The sequence below is a fragment of the Felis catus genome, chromosome E1 (assembly GCF_018350175.1).
Source record: "Felis catus isolate Fca126 chromosome E1, F.catus_Fca126_mat1.0, whole genome shotgun sequence".
In the NCBI taxonomy this organism is placed as follows: domain Eukaryota; kingdom Metazoa; phylum Chordata; class Mammalia; order Carnivora; family Felidae; genus Felis; species Felis catus.
Window position 1 is genome coordinate 35014237 of NC_058381.1, and position 26013 is coordinate 35040249.

General features: G+C 60.3%; 1 protein-coding gene across 1 annotated transcript in view; it reads right to left on the reverse strand.

Moving 5' to 3' along the window:
* Positions 1-1137: 1137 nt before the first annotated feature.
* Positions 1138-26013, reverse strand: part of CACNA1G (calcium voltage-gated channel subunit alpha1 G) — a 61821-nt gene continuing 36945 nt past the window's right edge. The window contains 21 exon segments of the mRNA XM_023244165.2: positions 1138-2222; positions 3402-3571; positions 3870-4047; positions 5772-5906; positions 7871-8014; positions 8656-8994; positions 9198-9319; positions 9414-9492; positions 9620-9690; positions 9978-10111; positions 10848-10957; positions 11688-11839; positions 16842-16895; positions 18802-18994; positions 19545-19634; positions 20270-20395; positions 21933-22059; positions 22966-23150; positions 23301-23369; positions 24998-25121; positions 25311-25411. Coding sequence (XP_023099933.2) covers positions 1488-2222; positions 3402-3571; positions 3870-4047; positions 5772-5906; positions 7871-8014; positions 8656-8994; positions 9198-9319; positions 9414-9492; positions 9620-9690; positions 9978-10111; positions 10848-10957; positions 11688-11839; positions 16842-16895; positions 18802-18994; positions 19545-19634; positions 20270-20395; positions 21933-22059; positions 22966-23150; positions 23301-23369; positions 24998-25121; positions 25311-25411 — 3438 coding nt within the window. The 3' untranslated portion in view covers positions 1138-1487.

The window sequence follows — 26013 nt, forward strand, 5'->3', positions numbered from 1 at the left end:
TGGCCCTCCCGACTCCACCAGGAGGTGGCCTTTGGACTCCTGGCCCCCTCCATCTCGGGAGGGAGCAGCCCGCTCTGTTTGTACAGCTTAATCCCATTGCCAGCTTGATGGAGCAGTGCCCACGGTGCGGGTCAGCAGGGCTCCCAAGACCTCCAAGGTCAAGGGGGCTGAAGCCTGGGGAAGGAAAACCCGGACGCGCTTGCCCCCTCCCCCCACCGGTCCCGTTGGCAGCGGCTGAGGCCGCCTCCCCCAGTCTCAGTCGGCCCCATTAACCAAAACAGCTTCATTATGCCAATTTCCAGCTTTCAATGTGGGGCTGATAGCTGTCAGCAGAAATAAGAGTTAATCTGGAACTACTCACATTCACAGAGCTGCTGCCTGGCTAAGAGGAAGCGATAAAGCTTTGGTAGAAGCAGTAAACCCTGCTTGCCTAGCCTCCTATCAGGCAGAGGGGCTTCCCTCCTCCCTTGCCCCTGGGGGGTGAGGCTGCAAGGTTGCAGCCCTCCTGGGGGAGGATTAGGTTCTCTCTCCCCCAGCCAGCCAGCCAGACGCGCACGCGCGCACACACACACACGCGTGTGCACGCGTGCACACACACACTCCTATACACACAGAGGCAGCTCTGACCCCTTCCCTGCCCGCTGCCCACTCCCCAGCTCCGGGGGTCTTTCTCCACTGCCACCTGGCAATGCCTAACTCTGTCCCTTTCGCTTTCACTCTGGACCGTGATTAACTTTTTTATTTTGGAAAATTACTTTATTATAGATATAGATATAGATATGTATTATGTATATATAAAAAGGTTCCATTTCATTTGTAAAATCTTATTTTTTGCTTTTTCTCTTTTTCTTTTTTTTTTTTCCTACACAAAATGATGACGAGGTTAAAGGAGAAAATAAGTTACATTACAGTTTCCAAAATGGTCCCCGCTCTCCGCTGAAGATGGGCCACCGTCAGGGCTGAAATGCACTCTCGGTCCCAGCTTGTGCTTTGCAAGAAGAGGGGATATAACTAGACTGGTTATTTTAGGTTAAAATAGCCAAGAGACAGACGCCTTCGCCTCAAAAATATTCTGAGACACATAAAAGTACAAGGAAACAAGTCTCTTCAGTCACAAAATGTCGTACATCCCGCATATACTAGATTCAATTAATTTAATAAAATAGAATATACATAGAGATTCTGCACAAACGTATTGCTTTCTCCCAGTAGCTCCTGGTGTTGGGAACCTCAGCTGCACTGGGCCTGTCTCTCTCTCTCTCTCTCTCTCTCTCTGTCTCTCGTCTCTCTCTGCCCGGAGCCAGGGTGACCAGGGCTGCTGCTTTCAACGCTCTGGAAATTCTGCTCGCCGGTTCCCAGCGCCACTGAGGCGGGGAGGAGCTCCTCCTTGGAGTCCGTATGGAAGGTTTTTCAGGAACATAGCCCAGGAGGAGGAGCTAGGATTTGGCACCCGGTGGAGAAAGGTGAATGGGGGAGTAGGGCAGGACTCAGGGGTCCAGGTCTGCTGGGTCAGAGGCTAAACCGGAGAGACTCAGCACGTCTTTCTTTGGGGGGGGCGAGGCAGCCATGCTGTCAGGGGGGCCGGAGGCCGAGGGATCCTTGGAGTCGCTGGACGGAGCCCTCCGCCGGAGGCAGACGCCAGGGCTCAGTGGGGGCCGAGGGCCCTGACTCTCTGGGGGGTCTATGGAGATACTAGGCGGGCTGAGTTTTTTCTTGGGCCGGCTTCCGGGCCCCCCAAGAGGCTGGCCCCCAAGGCTAGAGGGGTCGGGGCCCAGGCTGGGTTGGGAGACGCTGTCCAGGCAGCTGACCGCAATGGAGTGCCTCCTCTGTTCATCCAGCCAGGACGAGGGCCTGCGCCGGCCGCTCTGGGCCTCCACACTGTAGCACTTCTTCAGGTCCCGTGGCGACGGGGGCTCCTCCTGGCTGCCCGCGGTCAGGGGGTCTCCTGAAACCCAGCTCAGTTCCGTGTCCAGCTCCAAGCTGCTCCTGGTCTCTGGCGGGCCCTTGCTCCAGGTGGGGTCGGAGCCTGGGCAGGGGGCTGGCGGGGGCATGTGCTTCGAGGTCTTGCTCTGGCGGCGGGGCTGCGGCTGCACCTGGGGGCCCGAGTGGCCCCAGAAGGAGGAGGCCCGGGCCAGAGGCGGGGAGGGCCCACTCCCCTCGGACATCAGGTCTTCCCGGCTGCCCAGGCCCTGAACGTCCAGGGAATCAGTCCTTATTGCTGCCTGCGCGAGGTGGGAGGACAGCTCAGCCTAGGGGCTTCCGCTCCCCCAGGGACTGTTCCCACCTCCCCCCACCCCCACCCCCAAGCCGGATAACCCCCGCCTCCCCCCGCGGGCCCACCCTAAGCCGGAGCATCAGCGTTTGCTCTTGTTGGGAGAAGGGGGCCACCATGCCTGCTCCCCCACCCCTCCCCCACGCCTGCAGGAATCGTTCTCTGAAGCTCCCCGCCCTCGGGACACCAGAACGCGCTGGGCCAGCTCTAGTGCACAGCTGGCTCCTTCACTCTTCCCAGCCTTCGCACAGGCTATTCCTTTGGCCTTGAATGCCCTTCTCGAATGACAGGCACCCCTCAGCTTGACGGGCTCAGGTCCTCTTGTGACACGGTGCCTGACAATCTGTATCCCCACGTTACAACTAACCCATTCCTCCTCTTTGCTCCCTGCTGCACCGCACACGTGAGCATCCCAGCAGCTGTGAGCTATTGCTGCAATGGTCTGATGGCATTTATGTCTCTGACGTCAGACTGGGAGCTCCAGAGAGCAGGGGCTGTGTCCCCAGTGCCCGGCACACAGAAGCTGCTCGGTGAAACTCTATAAAATGGGTGGCGACCGTGCCTGTTTCAAGTGTGTGGCATTGAGCAGACTCTCGTGTGGCCAGGATTACACACGAGGGCACCCTGGGCGTGGGCTGTGGCCTTGTCACAGTGGGGTCAGACAAGCCTCACCTGGCTACGTAAGCCTCGGCCCTGTGCCCCGGGAAGGGGGGGCCGCGGGCTTGGCCAAAGGTGGAGATACCCAAAACATGCCCTGTGTCCCGTGGCTAAGTCTAGAAGTACAGAGAATCATTGGAAGGCAACTCTGGGCCAGGGAAAGGGAGTCCAGAGACCTGGGCTCTCCCACCAAGTCGACCTGTGGCCCTAAGCCACCGTGGCCCGCTCCGGTCTCCAGCCCTCCTCAGTGGAAGAAAGGAGCAGGATGCAAATGCCAGCAGGGCACAGACCACTTCTGCTTTGCCAGGCACCGTGCCCTCGGCACCTAGAACTGCCTCCGGACCGCGGTCAGCACACGATAAACGTTTGCTGGAAGAATGAAAAGTGGCCACCTGGTTGTCACCAACAGCCCAGGATTCCCAGCGGAGAGGCGGGCCCCGGGGCCCTGGCCCACCTCTCCACACCTGCTTACCTGGCGCCTGAGTGGCCTCTGAGCCAAAGGGGAGCGGCCCGGTGGGGGCAGTTTGGGGATGGTGCCCCAGGTGGGGGCGCTGTGGGGCTGGAGCAGGTGGGGTGTGTCTTTGGGAAGCTGCAGGATGTAGCTGCTGTCTGCTGGCTGGGAGTGGACTGACAAGACGGAGCCTGTGGGCAGAGAGGGGAGGAGAAGAGGAAGGAGCTGGCAGGTCAGCGGCGTGGCTCTTACCCCAGTCCCTCTTTTCCGCTCTCCCTCCCCCATCGGGGCCTCTCCCCTCACCGCAGACCCCTCGCCCTGGATTGACAACCACTCTCCACGGGCTGGCGGGGGGCGGGGGGGGGCCCTTGGAGTTCGGAGAGACGGCTTTTGCTGCCTCGGTGCCCCTCCCACCCAGGTCAGGAGTGGGCTCAGGCAAGGATGGGGTCTCCCTGTGCGAGCCGAGCAGCCCTGCCTGAGCCCTGGTACCTGACTGAGCTTTGGGGAGCCCCCAGCTTCTGCGTCCTAGGGACCCCTCGGCGGTGCTCCCGTCCCGGCACATGTAGCTGTCATTGGGCAGAGAGTGCGTTCGGCTGACTCCAGACTTCCGCACGGTCAGCAGGTCTGGTCCCAGGGCGAGGGGAACCTCCTCAGGGTGGGGCTCCATCTGCAAAAGGAACAGGGGAGGGAGGTGGGAAAAAGAGGGGCACCCGGATATCCGGACTGGCTAACTGAGGCAGAGCTGGACAACAGCAAGCAGAAGCGCCCCCAGGCTCTGGCCCCCTCCCCCCACCCTCCCGACAGGGCGGTAATGGGATGAGTTAGTGGGTGGGGGGAAAGGGGGCAGACACATGGGTGAGCCCTCCAGCACAGCAAGGAAGCAGAAAACTATCCAATACTGCATCATCTCAGAGCCTCCTGGTGGGGATGGTGGAGGGGTGAGAAGGTGTCCAGAAAACAGAGAGCAGCCCCCAGGTCCAGCCCGGCAGGTGGTTCAAGAGATGGTTCTCAGGGCCCCCGTAAGAGGCCCTGGAGCAGGACAGTGGAGGCTGAAACGCTAAAAGCATGCCCTATCCCAGTGCTGGGGTGGTGGGAGTGGGGGTGGGGAATGGGAGGACCTGCCCAGTGAGCGAGGACTGCCTACAGAGCAGAGGCTGTTCACCATCCAGTTCTCTAAGACAACCCCACGACCCAGCGCGGGGCAGGAGCTGGGCTAATGTGGGTTCAACGACAGGTGAACACACTAGAGAGTGTCAGCTGGCTCACCCACCTGTGGCCCCGCACCTTTTAATTACTCAGCGGCTCTGGCAGGGGGCAAACGGGAGGTGGGGGGCAAGGTCTGAGTATCACGGCTTCAGGTCCTCCCTTACTGGACAGATTGGGGGTGGGAGTGGGCTTTTTAAATTTGTTTCAAAGAAAAGCAGTAATCTGCCTTTGACCCCCCCTGGAGGGAGCCAAGGTGTGCTCCCAGAAGATTTCTCCATCTCCCTGTGACCCCTTTCCTCCTTGGGGTCCCTTGTACCTTCCATTCCTAATTCTCAGAGAGGCGGGAGGGTTCCTGTCTCCACCCAGGCCCCGCCAGCTAAGCTCCCCAGGAGGGACGGTTGGAAAAGTCTGGATCCTTTGCTTCCCTTCTCGGCTCCAGGCTCCACTTCTGCCAGCCACCCCAAGACCCCTAGGGACCCCCAGCCTGTGGTCAAGACCCTGTCGCAGCCGAGCCCTGCTGTGGGGAAGGGGCCCCTGTCTCTTCTTAAGTGCCCAGAGGAGAGGGCAGGCAGGGAGGAGGGGGCTGCTCACAGTCTGAAGGGGAAAGGGAGTTGGGCAAGGGTAGAGAAGCTGTCCGAACACAAAGAACACCCCCCCCCAACACAGGGACACACAGGGACAGTGACGGAGGAGACAGGGACAGCCCCCCCCCAGGTACAGAAGGGCATGGTGGTAGCAGCAGAGAGGTATGAGGCTCTCAGCCACTACGTGGAGGGAAATGGCTCATGTTGCAGGTAGGCGAGAAGGGGGAGGGGCGGGGAGGGGAAGGGCTGGCTTGCGCAGGCTCCAAACACAGAGACTGGGTCTACATCGAGGGGGGCCCTTTGGTCAGCTGCCTGATGCTGACCTCTGTTCCGGAGGGCCGTGTTACTGCTCCTGGGTGTTGGGATTAACTCTTTCACAACTGCGCCCCTGGGCCCTTGAGGCCCCAATTTAATCTCATCTCATTTCTTGGTCCACAGTGGGGACCCGGAAAGACCCATCAAAGCCTGGAGCACTAAGTGCCTGCCGGTTGATGCCTCCGGGGGCCAAGAGAGAGGAGGGAGGGATCTGGAGCCCTGCAGCCAGCCCAGCCCCTGGGGAGGCTGGGGGGGGGGGTGGGCAGTGAGGAGCGTGTGTAAGTACATTGCTCTCCAGGGCACTAAGTAAGAGTGTGTGAGTGTCATCAGGCAAAGAGTCATCCGTCAGAGCTAGAGAGCAGGACAGTTCAGACACAATCTCTGACGTCAGAGACAGAGCCTCCCTCTCAGCTAGAGGGATCTAGACAGGGAGAGAGATGATCAGGCATTAGAGACCAGGACAGAGCACCCGCTCGCGCGTGCATGCGTGCACACACGCACACACACACACATACACACACACACGCGCGCGCGTGCACACACACAGGCCCCCCCCTTTCCCCCTTTCCACAAAGCACGGGGGAGGGGAAGGCCTCTCTTCTCTCTTCCCTCCCCTCTCCCGAGTAAACTGACAGTGCCTCCCCCACCCCACTTTGAACCACCCCCCCCCCCCCCCCGGCTCGGATCAGAGAGGCTGCGGCAGGCACCGAAGAGCCAGAGCCAGAGCGAACACCGACAGAGCAAGAGAAGCAGAAACTTATTCTAAAGATACCCCAGGAACCTTAACAGCCCCCTCCCACACCACCACCACCAAGAGAGGAAGCGGGGAGCAGGGAAGGCTTTCGACTCTCATAAAGATGATACCAGAAAAAAAAAAAAAATGAAGAAAGGCCAGCAAAGCGCCTCTCTCTGCTCTCGGCACAGACAGAGCCGCGTGGGGGGCGCTGGGGACAAAGCCGCCAATCTGATGACTGTTTTCTGCCTATTCTCTCTGCTTCCAAAAGCCTGGCAGGACTTGGCCTGCCCCCAGATTTTGGCTTCTCCCCTCCTGGGCCCTCCTCCGCCTGCCGGCAGCTTGCCCGCCCTCTTTAGCTTGGGTTCTGGGAGATGCTCTCCTCCTGCCGCCACACGAACTGGCTGGCTCACCAGGGATCTGCAGGGGGATTTCAGTGCCTGGGGGAGGGGAGAGCCATCCCTTCCAGATGAACCAACCGCCTGATCACCCCATCGCGTCCTCTTCTTTCCCTGTACCTTTGCCCCACGAGCCTCCTTCAGGATGAGAGGCCTTGGGAAGGGATGTGCTCTCTCACTGATCATTCTAGGTCATTGCCATGTTGAAGCGCCTATAGCCTATCTGAGACTGAATCCCAAGGGCGGACCCCTAGAGGCAGGGTCCTTTCTCTATGTGGGGGTCTCTGTTCATTGGAGTCAGGCTACAGGTGTCCCAGGTACTGGGAGCCTGCCTTCCTTCCCCTCCACCCAACAGGGCCTGTGGAACTCTAGGCTTTTCTATCTCCTGCTGACACCCGTCTCTTTGCCTCCACTCCAGGTCTACTGAGGTCTTCCCTGCAGCACCCGACCCCGGACCTAGGAGGGACGGCAGGGTGCTCTGCCAAGTGGAGGGGGTCAGGGGCAACCAGACAGGTCAAAAGGTGGGGAAGAGGTGGGTGGGAGAGCCCCCAGAGAGCCGGAAAGCCACGTTTAGATGGGACTGGGGGAGAAAACCATGCACGAGCTGTGGAAAGGGGCTGGGCTGAGGCGGGACGCCCAGTTTTATTTCACAGCGAGGTCCCCGGAATCCACTCACAGCTGGAACCTTCCAGGCCCTCTCAGAGCCAGGTCAGAAACCACTGTCTACTGAGGGCACTCATCATGTCTAGTGGGCTCCGTGGCTCAGAACGCCACCAAACAGAGGCTTTGGGGGTAGATGCTGGACACAGGAAAGAAGCAGACTGTGGCCTAAGATACATCCCTCAATGGGTCCCCTGGCCACCTGCAGACCCCCCCAAAGCCCTTCTCCCCTGGGTTTGGTACCTCTCTTCCTCCACCCACTAAGGTCCCACTCCCAGCTTGTCTTCTGCCCTGCCCTCTTCTCCTCTCCTTTTGGTCCAGGTTCCTTCTGACAAATGCCCTCCGCAAGCCCCTCCTCTAGCCATCCTTCACTCCTAGAGGTGCGGTCCTTAGCATCCCTACGTTCCAAATATGTATTCCAGAGGTTGATCTCAACTTGTACAAACCCCTGGCTGCCTCCCGCCGAGCCCAAAGCTCAACTGAGGCCCCGAGGCTGCTCTTTCTCCAGATACCCAGTGGGCAGGAAACACCCCCGCCTCCCCAGAAGCACAGCACAGCATGGCACAGCCCGGCACGGCACAGGGGCACGGTAACCTGCGGGTCGGAGCCGCCCAGGCTGCGGGCGGGAGGCAAGGCAGAGGGCTGGCCCCCAGGGCCCGCCAGCTCTTCCATCAGCTTCAGCTCCCCCTCCAGGGAGCCCTGGATCAGCAGGGATATGGTGTCAAACAGCTGTCTGTCCTGGGGGGGGACCAGCCCATGAGGGGAGCGGGGATCAGAGGGGCAACAATGGGAAGTGTCGTGGCAGGGGATTGACAAGAGACACGGAGGGAAAAGGAGGAAGAGGTAACACACACACACACACACACACACACACACCAGCAACAGACAGACAGGAGAAGGGGGAGGGGAGGGGATGTAGGGAAGAGAGGTGAGGGAGGAAGGAGAAGGGGAGCCGGAGAGGAGAAGAGCTCAGGAGGAGAGAGGGAGAAGGGGAGCAAAGATAGGGAAAGGATCGAGAGGGGGAATTGGGCAGGTGGAAGGGTGGGAAGGAAAGAGGTTGGTAATCGGGCAAGGGTAAGAAAGAAACAGGAAGGAAACAGAAAACTTAGCCTTGAACCTAAGAGCCGAGAAGGGGAGGCCGGCTGGGCCGGAGGCACAGGGTGTGCTGGGGGCTTGCCGGGGTGGCCCCTAGGCTGCGAGCGCACGCAGCCACGGTCTGGGGGCAGGCGAGGGACCGCTTATCCCTCAGCATCCAAGCAGGAGGGGCAAAAGGACACAGGCGGGGCCCCGGGGTCTGCCACGCTGCCTGCCCGCTCCCTGCGCACCACCCACCTGGACCCACCCCACACCCCTCTCGGCAGGGGTGGCTGCTGGCTCACCGTGGGGTGCTCCAAGGAGAAGCGCGAGGCCGCGCTGGCAGCGTGGGCTGCAGCACCGGGCTTGGGGCTGTCGGGGCCCTCCACCCCGGGCCAGAGGAAGGGGCTGCCCAGAGGCGAGCGGGGCTGCGGGCTAAGCGTCTTCATCTCCAACTCCAGCTCGGCCTCCAGCTCGGCCTCCTCCTTGGCCTCCTTGTTGCTTTCCTCCAGGTGCTTCATCAGCACGGCGATCACCACGTTGACCAGCACGAACTGGGCCGTCAGCACAAAGGACACGAAGTAGATGGGGGAGATGACTGTGTTGTAGCAGGTGGACTCCTGGTCACAGTCCCGGAGGGTGTCCTGGGGGCAGAGAAAGCATTACACACTGTCCTGGGGAGAGGGAGTCCCGGAATGTTTCCGCCTGAGGGACAGAAGGTCACATGCTTTCATTCGGGGTCAAGGAATTCATCCTGCCGGGGAATCTGGGCTCCAGGTGTGGCACCGTGTCTCTGGGGCCAGGGCCACCCCGGGGCAGGGGGGACACGGCTGTGGTGCGTCCTCACCTTCATAATGCCATTCCAATTGTCACCTGTGGAGACTCGGAAGAGGGTCAGGAAGGCCATGCCAAAGTTCCGAAAAGTGGCATGCCGGCCCAGGCCCTCGCAGGGGTGCGTCTCGTCACACTCTGGAGGAGGAGGGAAGGAGAGAGAGGCCTGAGTTAGTGCAGCAGCCCCGGGGCCTCCAGCCCTGACTCCTCTGCCCTCCCCACCCCGACTCACCCAGGTCTCCAAAGAGCTCCACACCCAGAGCTGCAAAGATGAAAAATAACAACATGAAGAGAAGTCCCAGGTTCCCCACCTGGAAAAGAGGAAAAGAAATGGGAACGGTGCCACTGGATCTCCCAGCCAGCTTCCCTGAGCTCCCTTTGGAAAGCACCCCCTTCGCCCCGAGGGGACCCCTCCCACCCAGCCCCACCTCCAGCTACCTGGGGCAGGGCCTGCATGACCGTATCCAGCAGTGCCCGCATGCCCACGGCCATCTTCAGCAGCTTCAGCACTGCAGAACAGGACAAAGTTGTGAGCGGGCCCCGCTGGGTCCCAGGCCACACAGCTGGTGGAGCCAGGGCCAGGGTGGGGGCTGGGGTCGGTGGGATGGCCAGCCAGGCCGCCAGGGCCCTGCCTCGGCCCAGCCCCCCGGCCCTCCCCTCTGTCAAAGGCTGGGAGAGAGACCCATGGGAACACACACACACACACACACGTACAAAGTCCCTGGCCAGCCACAGAGCTGACCCCTGCTATCTCCCCCTGGGTAGGCGCGTGGCGGGCAAGAAGGCGGGCACCGACCTCGGGCAATGCGTAGCACCCTCATGATGCGGATGATGGTGGGGTTGATGGGCAGCGAGGCATTGACCTCGATCTCCTCCAGCGTGATGCCCATGATGGACAGCAGCACGATGGCCAGGTCCAGCTGGTTCCACCTGGAAAGCCCAGGACACAGCTCCTTGAGTGGGGGGGGGAGCCGGGGGCACCGCGGAGGAGGGGGCAGTCAAAGTAACACAAGTGGCTGCAGAAAGGAGGGTGGAGGTCAGCCAGTCCCGCCTCCCCATCCTGCAGAGAAGGCATGGCTTGACCCTGGTCACACAGCCCGTCGGTGGCACGGGTGGGGCCAAGACTTTAGCTTGAGGACCTCTACTTTCCATGTGTATTTATTCATTTTTTTTTTTTTAATTTGGCACTTATATGCTGTCTACTAGGTGCCAAGCACTGTGTTAAGGGCTTTACAAAAAAAACTCCTAATCTTCATAGCTCTGTGATACGGACAGTATTATTATCACTCATTTTACAGATGAAGAAATTGAGACACAGAGAAGTTAAGTCACTTACCCCAAGTCACCAGCTTCTAAGTGGGAGAGCCAGGATCCGAATCCGGTCCAGGCAGTCTGGCTCCAGGCTCTGTGCTCTTAAGCCCCAGTCTGGGCCACATGGACTTCCAGCTGCCAATGGCCCCCAGGCCCTGTCTTGTCAAATTCCTTCCCTTCCCTCCCGTCTCCCAGGCTCTGGACGGCCCCCCCTTCCCCCTCGCCATCAGCCCTGGGTGGGTCCTAGCGTGGAGGCTGAACCTCAGGAGTCCAGAAAGGTTTTCAGGCATTTCCCTGGGAGACATGCCCTTTCCCCACTCCCCCCCACCCCCCACCCCCCACCCCTCTCTGTTACCTGTCCTGGAAGAACCGACGGAAGCCAAAGGCCACGAGTTTGAAGACCGACTCTAACACAAAGATGATGGTGAAGATGTAGTTGCAGATCTTCAGGGCCTCGTCCAGGATCTGGCAGGGATGGGGCGGGGTGGGGGGGGTGTCTATGCAGGGCCTCCTAAGGCCCAGGGGTGATGCCTGCCCCTCCCCCTCCATCACACTCCGGGATCTGGGAGACAGGTGAGTCTAAGGGGGCCGCTGGCCACCACACCGGGACAGAAGAGGGTCCTCATTCACATGCATGAGCCAAATTTGAGCTAAAGGATCTCTCCCCTTGAGGGATGGTGAAGAGACCACATGAGAACGTGCTGGAGGCCACAGAAGGCTAGAACCTGGAAAGGGCCTCGTGCATTACTAATTCGACATCCCCATTTTACAGATGGGGAAACTGAGGCCTGGAGGACAGCTGACGGTGGCTGATTCGAGGAGTGGCAGGATCATTGGTGAGTTTAGAGCTGGACATTCACCAGAATCTAAACTCCAGAAGAGCAGACACTGGCCTTCACTGGTCTGTCTTCTTTACCCTCAAAGGGTAAAGAAGGAAGCACGTGGCAGGCACTCAATAAATATTTTGTCGGGGAAAGAAATCAGGTCCTCTACTTCCCGGCTGCGGGACCTTGGTGTAGTCGACTAACCTCTCTGAGCCTCAGTGTCCTCATCTGTAAAACCAAGACGATACCCACTTCCAGGGGCCACTGCAAGGTGTGCAAGAGGGCGCCCAGCACTTGCCCGAGGTCCCCTGGCACGGACTGGGGTAGCCTCAGCCTGCAATCCCACGGCTGGAGGCAGGACTCACTCCTACCTGGGGCTGCTGGTAGTGCTCCATGGCCATGGTGACCACATTCAGCCCGATGACACCCGTGATGAAGAGATCCAGATAATGGCTGGTGCACAAGTGGTGAACGAGGAGCCGGAAGCGAGAGTAGTCTGAATAGTAGGGTTTGCACTGGGCCTCTGGTGGGGCGGGGGGTGGGGGGGAGAGCAGAGCAGCCGTCGGGCCCCTGCCCGTTGCGCCCCCTCCACCCAAGTCCCTCACAGCCGCCAGCCTCTAATGCCAGAGCTGAAACATTCCAGTATCATCCGCATCCTCGCCCTCCACACACCGCCTTCCTTGGGGCGGGGGCGGGGGGAGCTCTCTCGCGTCTGCCCTCCAAGCGTCTGTTCTACTGGCCACAGTTGGGTGCAGAAGGGGTCAGGACATGCAGAGCTCCCCACCCACATTAGACACCAGGTGAGCCCCCTCCCCAAGGCAGCCTCCCAAATCCGCCGGCCCCTCGCAACGCCCTTGACTTGGCGTTCCGCAGCAAGGCCAGATCGGTAAGACGAAAAACAACCGGTCTTATCAGGCTCAGAGGAAGCTCCATCAGCAGAGAGGCAAAGGCCCTTGCTCTCAAGCTCAGCCCCCCGAGGGGGAGCAGAGCAGATTACACAGAGCTGGGATTTGGAGATAACATCGGAGATTGGAAATTGGACATCCTCTTGGCCGGCCGCGCTGACCCGCCCTGAGGGCCTCCAGAGGGGCAGGGGCCTGGGCCTCCGGTGCCCTCACGGGGCGTGCGGGGCAGAGGGGAGGCCACGGGGCTCTGCTCCTCCCCCAGATTCACGTGGGAGGGCTCCACCTGAAGGACTCACCCAGTTTCTAACGAGGCAATGCCCTGCTCTCGAGTGGCAGGCTAGCGTCAGGCTCCAGGCTGGGCTGGAAGCACTGTCTGAGATCTGTCAGAGGCATATTTCTCTTGTAATTAGCGAACCACTTAGTTATAAAATCATGGTGCCAGAAGGTTGGCCTGCTAAGCAGGCGGAATGAATCTGGGGGCAGAAGATGGCAGGGGGCCCCCTCCTCCAGGTGCTGAGGAAAGGCCAGGCCAAGTTGGGGATAGATGTCATCCGGAGGCGGTTGACAGATCGGTCTCCCAGGCAGCCACAAAGAAAGAAGAGGCTCCCCGTGGGGAGGCTTGGGGCAGCCTCAGGTCCCAGACAGCCCTTCCCCCTCAGAACGTCTAGGGCAGAAGCCAGCCAGCGAGGGCTGCAGCCTCTGAGGCCGGTGCCAGGGGTGGCTGGCTCAGGGGCAGCAGGAAGCTTTGGGTCCGGGCCAGCTCAGTTATAAGTGTCCTTCCCCATGCAGAGGACTATTTCACAGAGAGGGAAACTGAGTCAGGGGGTGGCCTGGGGGGTGGCCAGGGGGTGGCCTCCCACCCAAGGCCGAAGGAAGAAGAGTGCCCAAGAGCTGCACGTTCGGCCTCGCCTGACGCCACTCTCCAGCATCGGCCTCGATGTGTGGATAACCAAGAGGCCGGGAGTCCCGAATGTTCTGGCACACCACAGCGCGGGTTATGCCATCATCTCGTTTTCGGAGATGGGCCGGCCAACTGTGGCTTTGTTAGCTCAGGTGGCTCTCCTGATCCCCGGGACGGGGTGGGGGTGGAGAAGCTCAGGACAAGGGACAACATGAGGCCACGGGTCATCCACACTGCGATTGTGGAGGGTGGACCCGGCGAGCCGGGCGTCTTCCTTCCTTCAGTACCCACAAGAACCAGAGGGCGCTAATCGCCCTGCGTTGCCTTAGCAGCTGGAACACTGTCTCTGCATTAATCTCCATAAGTGCCGAGAGCACCCGATCCCATTACGCTAAAATATGAATGGAGAATTAACTAAAATGTTTGAATACAATTAGGTTAGAAAAAGCAGCTCCTTATTAGCCCCATTATTAGCTAAGATAGTGCAGAGGAGAGGTGGGGAGAGTCTCCCTCTCCCCTGTCCCCCTAGCCTGACTAGGTAGCAGCCCCAAACTGAAGGGGGCTGCTGTCACCACCTCTGCCTTCTGGCCTTGCTCTGGCTGTCTGAGGGCAGGTGGGCTGGGACTAGCCTGGGACCCCCCTCCCTGCAGCCCATAGGAAAGGTGGGGACAGGGCTGAGGCCGGGCATCTGCTCGTAGCGACAGGTGCCAGGCCCTTGAGGTCTGCGGCTCGAGCCCCAGTCCCAACCCCAGACCAGCAGATGCCGAGGCTGCCAGAAATCCCCCTTCAGAGCACAGGTCCAAAGAGTCCCAGGGCCAATCTGATCAGCATGTCCTTGGTCAAACCCTTTGTTTTACAGAGGGAGAGAATGAGGTCCAGCACAAGTGGGTTGTCCACACATGGTGAGGCCGTGACGGAGCCAGGATCCGAACTCCCAGCCCCAATCCCTCACCAGCTGCCTGGTGGGTTTAGACCTCGAAGAGTTTGCCCGAAGGCTCTCGCCGTTAGGCTTTGGATGATACCACCCCCCTGCCTGAGCTCAGAGAAGTAGAGACCTCCTGGAAGAGCCCTGGGCAGGTCTGCTGCTCCAAGAGCTCCGGCCATAGCCCCTCTCCCTGCCCCCCACCAGTACGAGCTGCCTTAGGCGGAGAAAATGGCAGAGCTGGGCAGTAGGAGGAGGGCACCTCCAGGACTGCCCAGCCCCCAGCCGAGGGCAAGAGCCAGGAGAGGAGCAGGGACAGCACGGCTGTGAGTGAGGGCAGCAGGCGCAGGTAGTTAGTAGAGCCCGAGGCACAGCCAGGGCAGAGGGTTTGCAAGGAAGAGTGACAGGGAGTAGGCGGAAGGCAGGGGTCCCTCCCAGGGACACAGGCCCCCTAGGGCAGAGGCCACACCTTCAGCTGCTGTGGCCAGGCCTGATCACTGGGTCTCAGTGGAAGGAGAGAGGGTGAGTGGACGCAGGTGCCACAGGTGGCTGAGGGGAGCGGTCACCCGATCAGCCGGTGGCCCCAGTCCCTCCCTTCGCCTGGAAGCTGGGCTGGACCCAGGTGCCCGGTCAGGCCCATTCCCCTGATGATCGAGGACGCTTCCCTTCTGCCTTTCCCTGGGGTCTGGCTGGCCCCCTTCTCTGGGAGCGGCACAGAGCGAGAGCGGCGCTGGCTGGGAGGTGTGGTGCATGGGGGTTTGATTCCAGCTGCCCCGGACTAGGGGCATCACACAGTTGGCTAGACCAAGCACCGTCCCCTGGCAACTGATTGAAAACGCGGACGTTCAGGTCCTGCCCCAGACCGCTCCATGAGAATTTCTAGGGCGGTGCTCAAGCATCTGTGTTTTAGTACGTTCTCCAGGTGATTCTTACACGCACGGAAGTTTGAAAAGCTCTACCAGCGACCACACAGAACACCAGGTTTGGGAAAGAGGGATGGGGGGTGATCTGAGCCCCTATTAAGGGTCTCTGAGTCTTCCTTACCAGCTGGAAAGGTAAGACACGCTATTGTCATCAGGGTATATGCCTGTATGTGCCAACGGGCGCATGGCAGAATGTGACTGGAATGGGGGTGCAGCGTGAGGGTAACAAAGGTATTGGGCATCGAATGGGTGTGTTGGGAGGAGCTCTGGGCCCAAGAGGGTCTGAGCGTGTTAATTCCTGGTGGAGAAGCCTCTGTGGGCCAGCCCCAGGCCAGGACAGTGTTGGGGTAAATGTGTATGTGTGGACACTTCGGCCTGCAGGCCAGGTGACCCCGTAAGGGAAAACCTGTAGGGTACTTCCTCCCGCCCTCCCTCACCCCTAACACATCAGGAATTTGCAGTACAGCCTGACACAGAGACATGGGACCCAGGCAAATAGTTACGAATCGGCAAGAGCCTCCTGAGCGCCCAGACAGACGGTCTCTCAATGACAAATACCATAGCTTGGCATCATGGGGACAGGAGACATCAACCCTCAGGGATGGCCTCCCAAAACAAGGCTCAGGGGGTCCCTGAGCCCCCACAGATCAGGTAGCCCAGCACCCAGAGGGCAGCGTCTGCCGGGGTCTGGCTTCTGGGGGAGCATAGAATAGTGGAGAAAGTCCCAGCCCAGCGGTTCCCAGCCTGAAGTCTCAAGTCCTCTGCAGCCTGAGAAGGCAGCCACACGGGGGTCCTTAACGTTCTTTTCAATATTTCTAAAAGCTTAAAAGAAATCATACATAGGCCTGTGTTAAGGCCCCATGGACTAATTTGATGGCAAAATGGTCTTTCTTTGCTACCGTTGAGTGTGAAACCCTCTGCAGCTCAGAAGCTCTGGTTAGCAATTAGATGTGCCTCTGATTAGTAAAAACAGCGAAAAAAAGTCATTACTGAAGGTGCTCGTAACTTCAAAGACAGTCTCTTAAAATGTGGGATCTGCTGGAGGACGTGATGAGGGGTGCCCTTGAGGACGAACAGGTTGGGAACCACCTGGGGAAGACATCAGAGGGTGTGACAAGGCCCCGCGGCCTGTCACGGGGTCTCCGAGCCTCTGACCCTCTGTCGAGGGCCCGTGTTGGGGGAGGCAGCGGCCAGAGGACCAGGGGAGGGCGAGCAGGACCAAAGCCATCCCGGCGGGGGCAGGTGGGGGGGGGGGTCACGGCTCTCAAAGACAAAGACCCAATTCACTCCCAAATCTTTGGCTTTTAGGGGTGAGAAGCTTGTGGCCAACTCAGGCCTCAGATTCCCCATCCTGCTGTTCGTAGGGATGACGTGGCCACCGCGATTACTTGACTCTTAATGAGTCTGTTCAATTATTCATCGTTACATTTTTAAAACAAATCCTTTCCCTCTCTGCTCCTCTCATCCTGCTTTGCTTGGATCAAAGTCTTCCCTTCAGACAAAAGGAGACGGGCGAGATTTGCAGCTCTAATAATCGAACGGTGTGACAGGGAGGAGGAGCGGGAGCAGGACCGGGCAGCAGGGGGCTGGGCGGCTCGGCCCTCGGAAGCCTTGCGGGAGAAGGGGGGTCCGCCACGAGGGGTCAGAGGAAGGGGCGTGCAAGGCCCTCAGCCCCCGGCCGGTATGACGCAGAGCCCGGCGGCGCCCCGGGGACCCTCACTCCCTCGCCCCAAGAGGATGGAATCAATGAGCCACGGGGGGGGGGGGGGGGAAGCAAAGAGGACATCCCAGCACGCATGAGGCGGGCCTGGGGGCAGGTACGGCCTGACTGCCCCCGGGCCTCGCCCTGGAACCCACAACCCCAGACGCAGTACCTGGCGCCGCGCTGGAGGAGCTGCCGGAAGCATTTACATCGTCCAGCATTAGATCTAAAAGAACGAAACACGACATTGGTCACTGGCCGGACCAGCTGGGCTGGGCAGGGCCCCCTAGAAGCAGCTCGCTCCCTCTTGGCTCCAACCCTCACTCCGCCTACGAATGGGGTGTGCTGAGCATGGCTGGCTGGTCCTGAGTGTCCAGCCCCAAACTCCGGGCCCAGGGCGCTTGAGGAAGATGAGCGATCGGGCCAGCCCCTAGGGGTCACAGGGGCAGAGGGCCGGAGGCAGGCACGGCGAGGGGCAGGCAGCCCGTCATCAGAACAGACGTCCACTCCTACCCGTGCCTCGGCCTCAGCACCACCTGAGATAGCTACAGACCCCAGAAGGGGAGCCAGCTGGTCAGGCGGGACCACAAGTGCCTCCTGCCAAAAGAGAAGGCAGACTGCAAGGGGGGGTGGGGCCGATGGAGCAGGGGTGGGAGCGTGGCTGCTGGGGGTGGTGTGCCGGCTCAGCCTCAGGCATCCACACGGAGAGCCCAGTGGGGGCCCCACCCCAGAGCTGAGCAAGGGGCCTGGGGCACGGGCGTTGAGGACGTGGGATGTGGAGAACCGTACCACCCACCGCCGCCCGGAGGCCAGCATCTCCTCGCCTCCGGTCCTGAGCAGCCCCCACCTCCCCTCGCACAGGGAGCTTTGGCTCTGTCCCTCCCCTGCCCGCCCCCCCCCCCGACCCTCCCACACCCCCTCCCCTCGCTCCAGGTGTCCCCCTCAGGTAGCAGGAGATAGAGCCACGGGGAGAGTGGAGGGGGGGGCACCACAGCCCCTAACCCGTTTGGTAGTACTCACATTTCAACAAACCAAAGGGAAAGCTCAGAGCACTGCACACATCTTACTGGCGTAAGGAAGGCGGTGTGTGAAAGGAAGGGTGCAGAGAAGGGAACCCCGCAGACCAAACAGAGACAGACACACAAAGGCTTAGAGAAACCCACACAGAAAGACACTCAGCGAGACGTGGGCAGTGACTGAGAGAGAGAGTCACAGAGATTACTGAGTACCAGACAGACGGACAGGAACCCTGCAGACAGGGAGACAGGTGCAGACACACCTGGAGAAACAAAGGGGCTCCCGCGCCCGTTACTTCTCTGGAATCCTTCCCGGAACCTGTGTCTTTCCCCTTAGTCTTGGCCCACCCCTGGCATAAGAGCATGAGGAGGGATCGGATGGGGGCCTCCCCCAGCCCAAGCCAAGAGATGTTGGAGATCACAGGTGAGGGGGCTGAGGGGTCGAAGGCTTAGAGTCCCTATAACTTCAGACCTTCCCTGAGCCAGGAGAGATTTTTCACGCCCCGCCCCCGCCCCAGGCTTGGCCAAAAAAAAAAAAAAAAAAAAAAAAAAAAAAAGACAGCCAGGAAGCCAGGGACTTTTGTTGGAGGTAAGGAGAGAGTGGGTCTGGGGTTCTCTCACGCCACTTGTGCATTTGTAGTTTCTGCCGAGGCCTTGCTCAGCAGCTACAGACACTAGGCAGGCACACGGTCAAGGTGCTCGCTCCCCAACCTTGGAGCAGACCCATCTGGCACCTGAGCCAATCCCTGGGTCTCTGGGCGAGCAACAAAAGTAGGGTGATCCTTATCCTGCAAGGCTCCCCTGAGGGACGAGCTGGCAGAGGTCATGCATCAGCTTCGACCTGGCATCTCGTCTGAGGAGTACGATGCTGAGACCTGGGGAGCCCCCCACGGTGGGGGGTCGCTCCCCTCCCCCACGGGGCCGAATTGGTCTGCTTCATGCGTGCTCTAAAGGCTGACATGCTCTTGAGGGGAAGGAGGTGAGGAGGGGGCGGTGGGAGCATCTTCTCCCTGCCCCCAGCCCCAGCCCCTGGTCCCCTGCAGTCACAAGGCCAAGGTCAAGCACGACTCAGAGAGATGTGGAAAGACTACCGACCAGCCATCTGCTTCTCCTTACTCCTTCTCTTTTTCTCCAGTCTCCGCAGACGCTTCTCCTCCCGCCGCCGGGCCTCCTCCTCCTCCTGGTGCTGCCGACACTTGTGGAAATTCTCCACCACCACGCCCACAAACATGTTCAGGACAAAGAAGGCCACAATGAGCAGGAACGAGATGAAGTATAGCAGCATCCAGGGGTTGTGGTTCATGATGGGCTGGTGGGGATCAGGAAGGACAGGTGGAGGCATCAGGTGGGGATACGTCAGACCTGACTGTCTCAGGTGCCGCCCCACAGCCCGGGTTCCTTAAGACGAGGTCTGCAAACTTGGCTAGCTACAGGGCCCCAGCAGGTGCTGCGAATGAATGGGAGGGGTGGGGACTGTGGCAAAGTAGAGAGTAGACGTGCTACCCCAAAGAGGCACCGGCTGCTCGGTTCCAGGTTAACTCCTGCCCTGAGGCAGTGCAAGCCCTATGTTCCCAGATCTTCAGACTTCTGAGCGGGCCCAACTCTGGATTTTCACATGAAATCCACCAATTTTTAAGTGTTTGCTACTAACTCAAAGAAGTGTAAACATGTTGCAATCCAATACAACACGCCCAGATATGGCCCTCAGGCTACCGGTCAAAGCTTCGGCCGATGGGGTGATGCCTCTTTGATGGAATTTGCCAATCAGCCTTGTCCTCTTTCTGTCCCGTGCCTGCATCCCATCATGCCTTGTTGAGTGACCCGAGCCCAAAGATGGATCCTGCCCACCTCAGCCCTACCTGTTGGTCCACACCCACGGCATCCAGCCCGTCATACATGATGTCCACCCAGCCATCTTTGGAGGCCAGCACGAACAGGGACATCAGGGCCTTGGGGCGGGGCGGGGGGGTGGGAGAGGAGAAACCATGTGAAACCTAAGATGTATGGCCAAACCACCCACCACCTGTCCCCAAAGCACCTCATGGCAGCAGCTCAGGGGACCCTAGCCTTTCAGAGGTCAGGCCTAATCACACTCTGGGCCCTAGGAGAGCTCTCTGTCCCGGGGCTCCGTGGCTGGTATGAAGCCAGAGAAGCCATGGAAGGAGATCAAGCCCTCTGACCTCAGCCAGGAGGAGCCAGAGACACCAGGGCCCTGGAAAATCCAGAAAGCAAAACCAGGCTGGGTCTGGGAAACAAACCAGCAAGAGGGAGCGAGCCATTTCATTTTCGACATTTCTCCATTTTTCCAAATATGGAGTAAGCAAAGGCAGTATCTCGAGAATATAGATGTGGCCGGTCCCATGCTCAGCAAATCCACACATCATTTCATCGCACCCTTAACGACAAACCCCCGAAGAAATACCATTATGACCCATTAGCCAGTTGATGAAGCTGAGGCCCTGGCAAGTCAGTTGCCCTGCGTGCATCACTACGCATGCGCCCGTGTCCCCGCCAGCCTCCTGCTTCTACCCCTGCCCCCACCCCCACCCCCACCCCCACGCCCACCCCGGGGCATGGAGCTCACCTGGCCGAGGTTGTCAAAGTTGTACTTGTGCCGGACCCACCGGTAACTGGCCTCAGCACAGTCCGATTTGTTGGTGATGTTCCTGGTGTCCTCGCCCTGGCACACGAAGAACTTCCCTTTGAAGAGCTGGGCACAAACATCCCCAGAGACAGAGCGAAGTGAGCTGCGGCCATGGGAACTCACCAGCCCTTCCTCCCCCACACAAGCCCCGGGGCCAAAGAGCTCTGGGCACACCCTGAGTGAGGAGGACAGGGTGCTCAACCACGTCAGGGAGACGCTGACAGAAGCCTCCCCCGCAGGCACCCCTTCCTCTGGGCTCCTGGGAGCAGAGGCCCTAGAGGAGAAAAGGTCACCAGGGCAGGTGCTGAGGAAGGCTGGCGGGAGGGGAATAGTTCTTCATTTTCTACAAAGGGTGAAGCCAGGGGTTTTCCAAGAGGGGTCCGTGGACCAGCGAACAGCAGCGGCTGGGAACACGCTAGGAATGCAGATTCTCAGGCCCACCCCAGACCCGCTGAACCAGATACTCTGGGGGAGGGGGCCTGGTTTAATGGTGGGGGCAGGCTAGGTGTTATAGACTCCACTTTACAGATGAGGAGCACTGAGGCTCAGAGGAGGAAATTCACTCACGAAGGTTGAATGTAGGTGGCAGAGAGGGGGCTTGAACGCAGGTATTTCTGACTGGAAAGCTCACCCTCCCTCCAGAACACATCTGGCTATGACTGTGGGGGGGCAAGGGATGGGAGGGTCAGGAGGACCAGGGGGTCTGGGCAAGCCACTCAGGATGGACCTACATCCACTGGAAAAGCCCAGGACCGGGCTCACGAGGGTTGCCTCTGCTCACCCAGGCCGGCCGGAAGCGAGGGAAGGGGAAGGGGCACCACACAGCTTTGGCGAGTGTACCCCAGCCCGGTCCCTGGGGCTAGAGAATTCTAGGAAACCGGGAACAGCCCTCTCCCCGGGGCAAAGAGGACACTCCAGGAAGCCAAAGGACAGGAATGGGGGGTGGGGGGGGGGCGGTAGCCACCCAGGAGTTCCCCCGCTTGCCCCGACAGCCAGCTGTCTACCCTAAAGCTGAAACAGCTGGAGCCAGGGGGTTCTGGAAGACTGGGGTGGAGGCAAAGCCAGTTTCCTCCCTGGGCCGGAGGCCAAGTTTCCCCCAGCAGCCCCCACTTCCTGCCTCGTCTGGGGTCTGCACCCTCCTGCCTGCCAGCTCACCGCCGCTAACCTGGCCCAGCTGTCTGGGCCCTGGATCCCCAGGCCTGGCCTGCGGCCCACTCGGCTCAAGCAGGGAAGGAGGGGAGGGGATCCCGGGGCAGACTGGGCCAGGACAGCGTCTGCGCTCCAGAGCGCAGCGTGTGAGGGGGGCAGGGGGGGGCGGCAAGGGCAGTGCGCCAGCTACCACAGGTCAGCAGCATCTCTGAGGCCCTCGTCCCTTTGGGGACCTCTTCTAGGCTCCTAGTTTTTCTGCAAAAACGCCCGGGAGGCAAAGGGGCCTGAGGCCTAGGGCCTCGAGGGAAGTGTCCCTGTTTTTTCCTTTCTGGAATAAAGACGGCAGCTGCAGCTCGAGTCTCAGCTGCTTGGAGTCTCCGACTTGGAGTCTTCCTCCAAGAGGAAGGCCACTCCTCAGGTCCCCACTGACACCTGGCCCCAGGCCCCCACAAACCTGCACCCCCAGGATGCCAAAGATGATGAAGAAGGCACAACAGATGACCACGATGTTGCCAATGGGCTTCAGCGAGGACATCAGCGTTTCCACTACCAGCTTCAGCCCCTGGGCCCGGCTAATGACCCTGGGGACGGGGGGGAAGAAGACGGGTTCCCTCAGCTCCGACGCTCCCTTGTCCCTTGCCTTGCTGCTCCCCCACCCCCACCCCCCATCTGGGCTCACGGGTCCCCCATCTTGGACTCTGGCTTCCTGGGCGGTTCTCTTTTCGCAAGATCCCCGCCATGGGGACTCCCGCCTCTAATGTCTCAAAACGGGATGCAGACACCCCCCCCTCCCCTCCCCCATCTTCCCTTCCACTCCCAGATCTCCAAGCATCACCTGATGGGGCTGGGGAGGGGACTCAACCCAAGGGAGGTGTTACCCAGGGATGCAGCGTGTCGTGGGGACAGGGAGGTTGGCTTGCCGGGATCATGGAGGGTGCACGCAAGGAGGGGAAGGGGGTGGGAGGTGGATTATCACGGCCAGGGAGGCATCACGAGTCTGTCAGTACGGTCCCCATCCATGGAAAGTTCTGACAGCGGGGTGGAGGGTGATTGAGGGAGGGTTTCCTGAGAAAGCAGATTCCCTGCTAGAGGCGTTACCTGCTGGGTGGTCCCTGAGAGGCGTGTGAAGGTGTGTGAAGAGGGGGAAAGGAGTCTGTTATCTCACCGGGGAGGATGGTCATCCCTGACGTTACCACCCAAGGCACAGCTCCAGCTGAAGGGTACGAGGGCCCTGCCTGTGGCCTCTTACATTGTGCCCAGCACAAGGTCAGGGGCATGGTAGCCCTGAGCAGTATGTCACGTGGGGAGTATGTCATGTGGAGGGGGCGTGCCCAAGGGGGGGAAACTCCTGGGGCCATGGTTTGAGCCCAGTGGTGACACGGTTCCCCGTGGGGGGTCAGAGGCAGGAAGCAGGGGCACGTGGGGCTCTCGCTCCATCAGGGAGTTGTTGGAGGCGTCCCTGAGGAGGAGCACGGCTGGGGGCTCACCTGAGTGGGCGCAGGGTCCGCAGCAGCCTCAGCACCCTCAACATGCCCAGGATCTTGGTGCCGCTGTCGGAGACCATGGACACCAGGATGTCGATGATGGAGATGAGCACCAGTAGCCCGTCGAGAATGTTCCAGCTGCTACGCAGGTACGCCTGCTCCCCGAAGCACCAGCCCAGCGCTACCACCTGGGGACGCCCGCTGCATCACTGTGGCCGCCGCCTCCCTGCGGTCCCCAGGCCTGCCCTCTGATTGTGGTCAATCTCTCCAATCCCCTCCCACCACTAACCCGGCCCTGGGAACCAGACAGCCCCGGAGCAACACCGACCCCCCATCACCTTCACGGTCATCTCTGCCAGAAAGACTGCGGTAAAGATGTAATTGGAGAGGGTCAGGAAGATGCGTTCCTGCAAGAGACAGCAGGCGGGTGTTGCCCACTAGGACCTCCTTTCCTGAGCCAGGGCTGCTCTGCACACAGAAGCCAGGAACTGCCTCCGACGTTTGACTCAAGACAATGACTCCCACCTTCCCCAACAAGGCAGACAATCTCCTCTTCCCAGAATCCCCCTCCCTCTCTCTGTCTCTGTCTCTGTCTCTCTCACACATACACACACAGAGCCAGTGCCAGGCCCCCCTGACTCTCAGCTCTGAACAGTCTCACCCCTGCCCTGGAACAGCACTGTCTCCCACCCCGGCCCCCGCAATGGCCTGGAAGGGGAAACGTTCCCCCAACAATTCTCATCTGAGCCCCATATCTCAGGCCTATCCTGATTCCCTTCTTAAAACTGGGGCAGGGTTTACCTTGATCTCTGACCTCCCTCATCCTACCCTCCGCCCTCTTGTTGTCCTGCTGTGTGGCCCAGAAATGGAGCCACAGGGCAAGTGAGGCTGTACATCCCTAAGGCGACCCATGTCCCCTGATATCTATAGGCTGAGTCCCTCCCTGGGTGGCCGAGAGAGGGCTGGAGAGGCCTGGAGAGGCAGCGCGCAGAGCATGAGAGTCAGGGAGAGCAAGAAACAGAGAAAGGGAAAGAGAGAATCGGGGAAAGGCGGGGGGGGGGGGGGAACTGAGGGGAAGATGTGGTGACAATGACAGAGGGCCCTGCAGCGAGACCTTGGGCAGAAGGCCGACCAGGGGCCTATGTGACCGGCTGCCCTCGCTCCACCCTGCACGAGCCCCAGGGGTGGGGATCTCCTCACCCACCTATTTCAGGCCTGCCCTTCATTCAAAAGGGTCTCTCCCTCCCCACCCGGGCCTGGCTGGAGCCCACCCTAATGAAAAACAAAGCCCAGCAACACCGAAATCTGAACGGGCGGTGTGGGAGGCGGTGGGGAGGGGTGGGGGGGGGCCGCTCCAAGCAAGTGCGGCAAGATGTCATGAGGGGCCACCGTTGTCTGGGGCGGGGACTATGATGCCCGGGTGGGGGGAGACAGCCGCCAGAACCACTTGTACCCATTCTGAAGAGGTCAGGCCCCTGGGAGCAGGTCCAGATACGCAGGCCTCTGGCCCTTCTTCTCCTTTGGAGCGGGCCTAGAAGGTTCACAGCTAAGCAGAAGTGACCAATGCTCCCCCTGAAAACCTACGTGTTTGTGATCTGGCAGGACCCAGAGGAGCAAAGGGCAGCTCCCTCTCCCCTACTCTGCACTGCCCATGGGGGAGGCTGGGCAGGACGTCTCCCCCAGCAGCGCACAGGTAGTGGGCAAAACCGAGCCCCTTTGCAGGAAGCAGGGGAAGCAAGACACTCAGCCCCGCCGGGGCCACTCTGCTGCTCCCATCACGCTGACCCTCGCCGACTCGCACCCAGCTGGGCCCCACAAGTGCCTGGCTCATGAGAACGTGCTGTCTGCAAATAGCCAGGATGCAACGGGGCTCACTTTTCACCCAGGTAAGGAGCAGGGCCCCACTCCCCGAGCTGGGCTGGTGCATCACAGGAGGGAAATGGAGGCAGAGGCAGGAGAAGGACACAGGAGGCAAGCCTGGGTACCAGTTGCAAGGGAAGCCTACAGCCACCAAGTTTAGTCTTTGGTGACTCACAGCGCTGTGGGGGTCGATCTTGGGACGCTCCATGGCGATGGTGATGCAGTTGAGGAAGATGATGACAAGGACCACATGGTCGAACATCTTGTGGGTGATGATTCGGTGACAGAAGAGGCGGAACCTGTTCGGAGACGAGCAAAGGCTGGGCAGGAGGCAGGCCGGGCAGCGGGGAGCGGCCTTGCCTCCTCGGGGCCCTCCCAGCCCGAGGCCCCTCTCTCACGTGCCCTCAGGCCAGGACACTTCTAGCGTCCCCCAGGGTGGTGTCGCGGGATAGTTCCCCAGGAGGAGAGGTCAGGGATCCCCTGCTCACCTTGACTGAGGAGAGAAGACATAGGCGGACCAGGAGTCTCGCTCCCGGCAGCAGGCGGGCAGCCGGGCTCGGATCCACACTCTCATCCGCTCCCCTCTGCTCTGTAGAAGGACCACAGGACTGGTGTGCGGGGCCGGGACCCTCAAGTTCCCCACGCCCTACCCCTTGTCTGCAACAACATGGCCTTCACTCCCTGTCCAGCCCTTCACACTGGGCCCAGTCCTCAGCCCCACTTCTCTTCCTTTATTCCTCAGACCCCCAGTCTCCCTCTAAGCCCCTCTGGTCCCCTGAGCATGCCTCGCTTCGTGCATCTCCTCCCTCCTCCCCTGCACGCCCCCCTCCCCCCAGGCTCTCTGCGCTTATGTCTCTGCCTCCAGCCTCCAGCCCAGCCCCGAAGGCCCTCCCTGCTTCCCTCCCCACTGGGCTCGGGAGCTGCCATCAATTATCAAACATTGTACCCATCACAGCTGTCTGTTCAAAGACACACCTGGCGGGAGGGGACCCTGGCCCCTTCTCTTCACCACGCTAACCCTGAGGTCCTAGATCCACGTGCCCATCCCCCAGGGTTAGAGGTGGTGGTGGTGGTGTGGAGGCCGGGGGAGGGGTGAATGGGTAAGGAGGACGGACGGGCGTGAAGTCAAGACTTGTGATAAGGTCGAGATGAGAGAGGGGGAGACAGGGGAGGGCATCAGTTTGGAGGGAT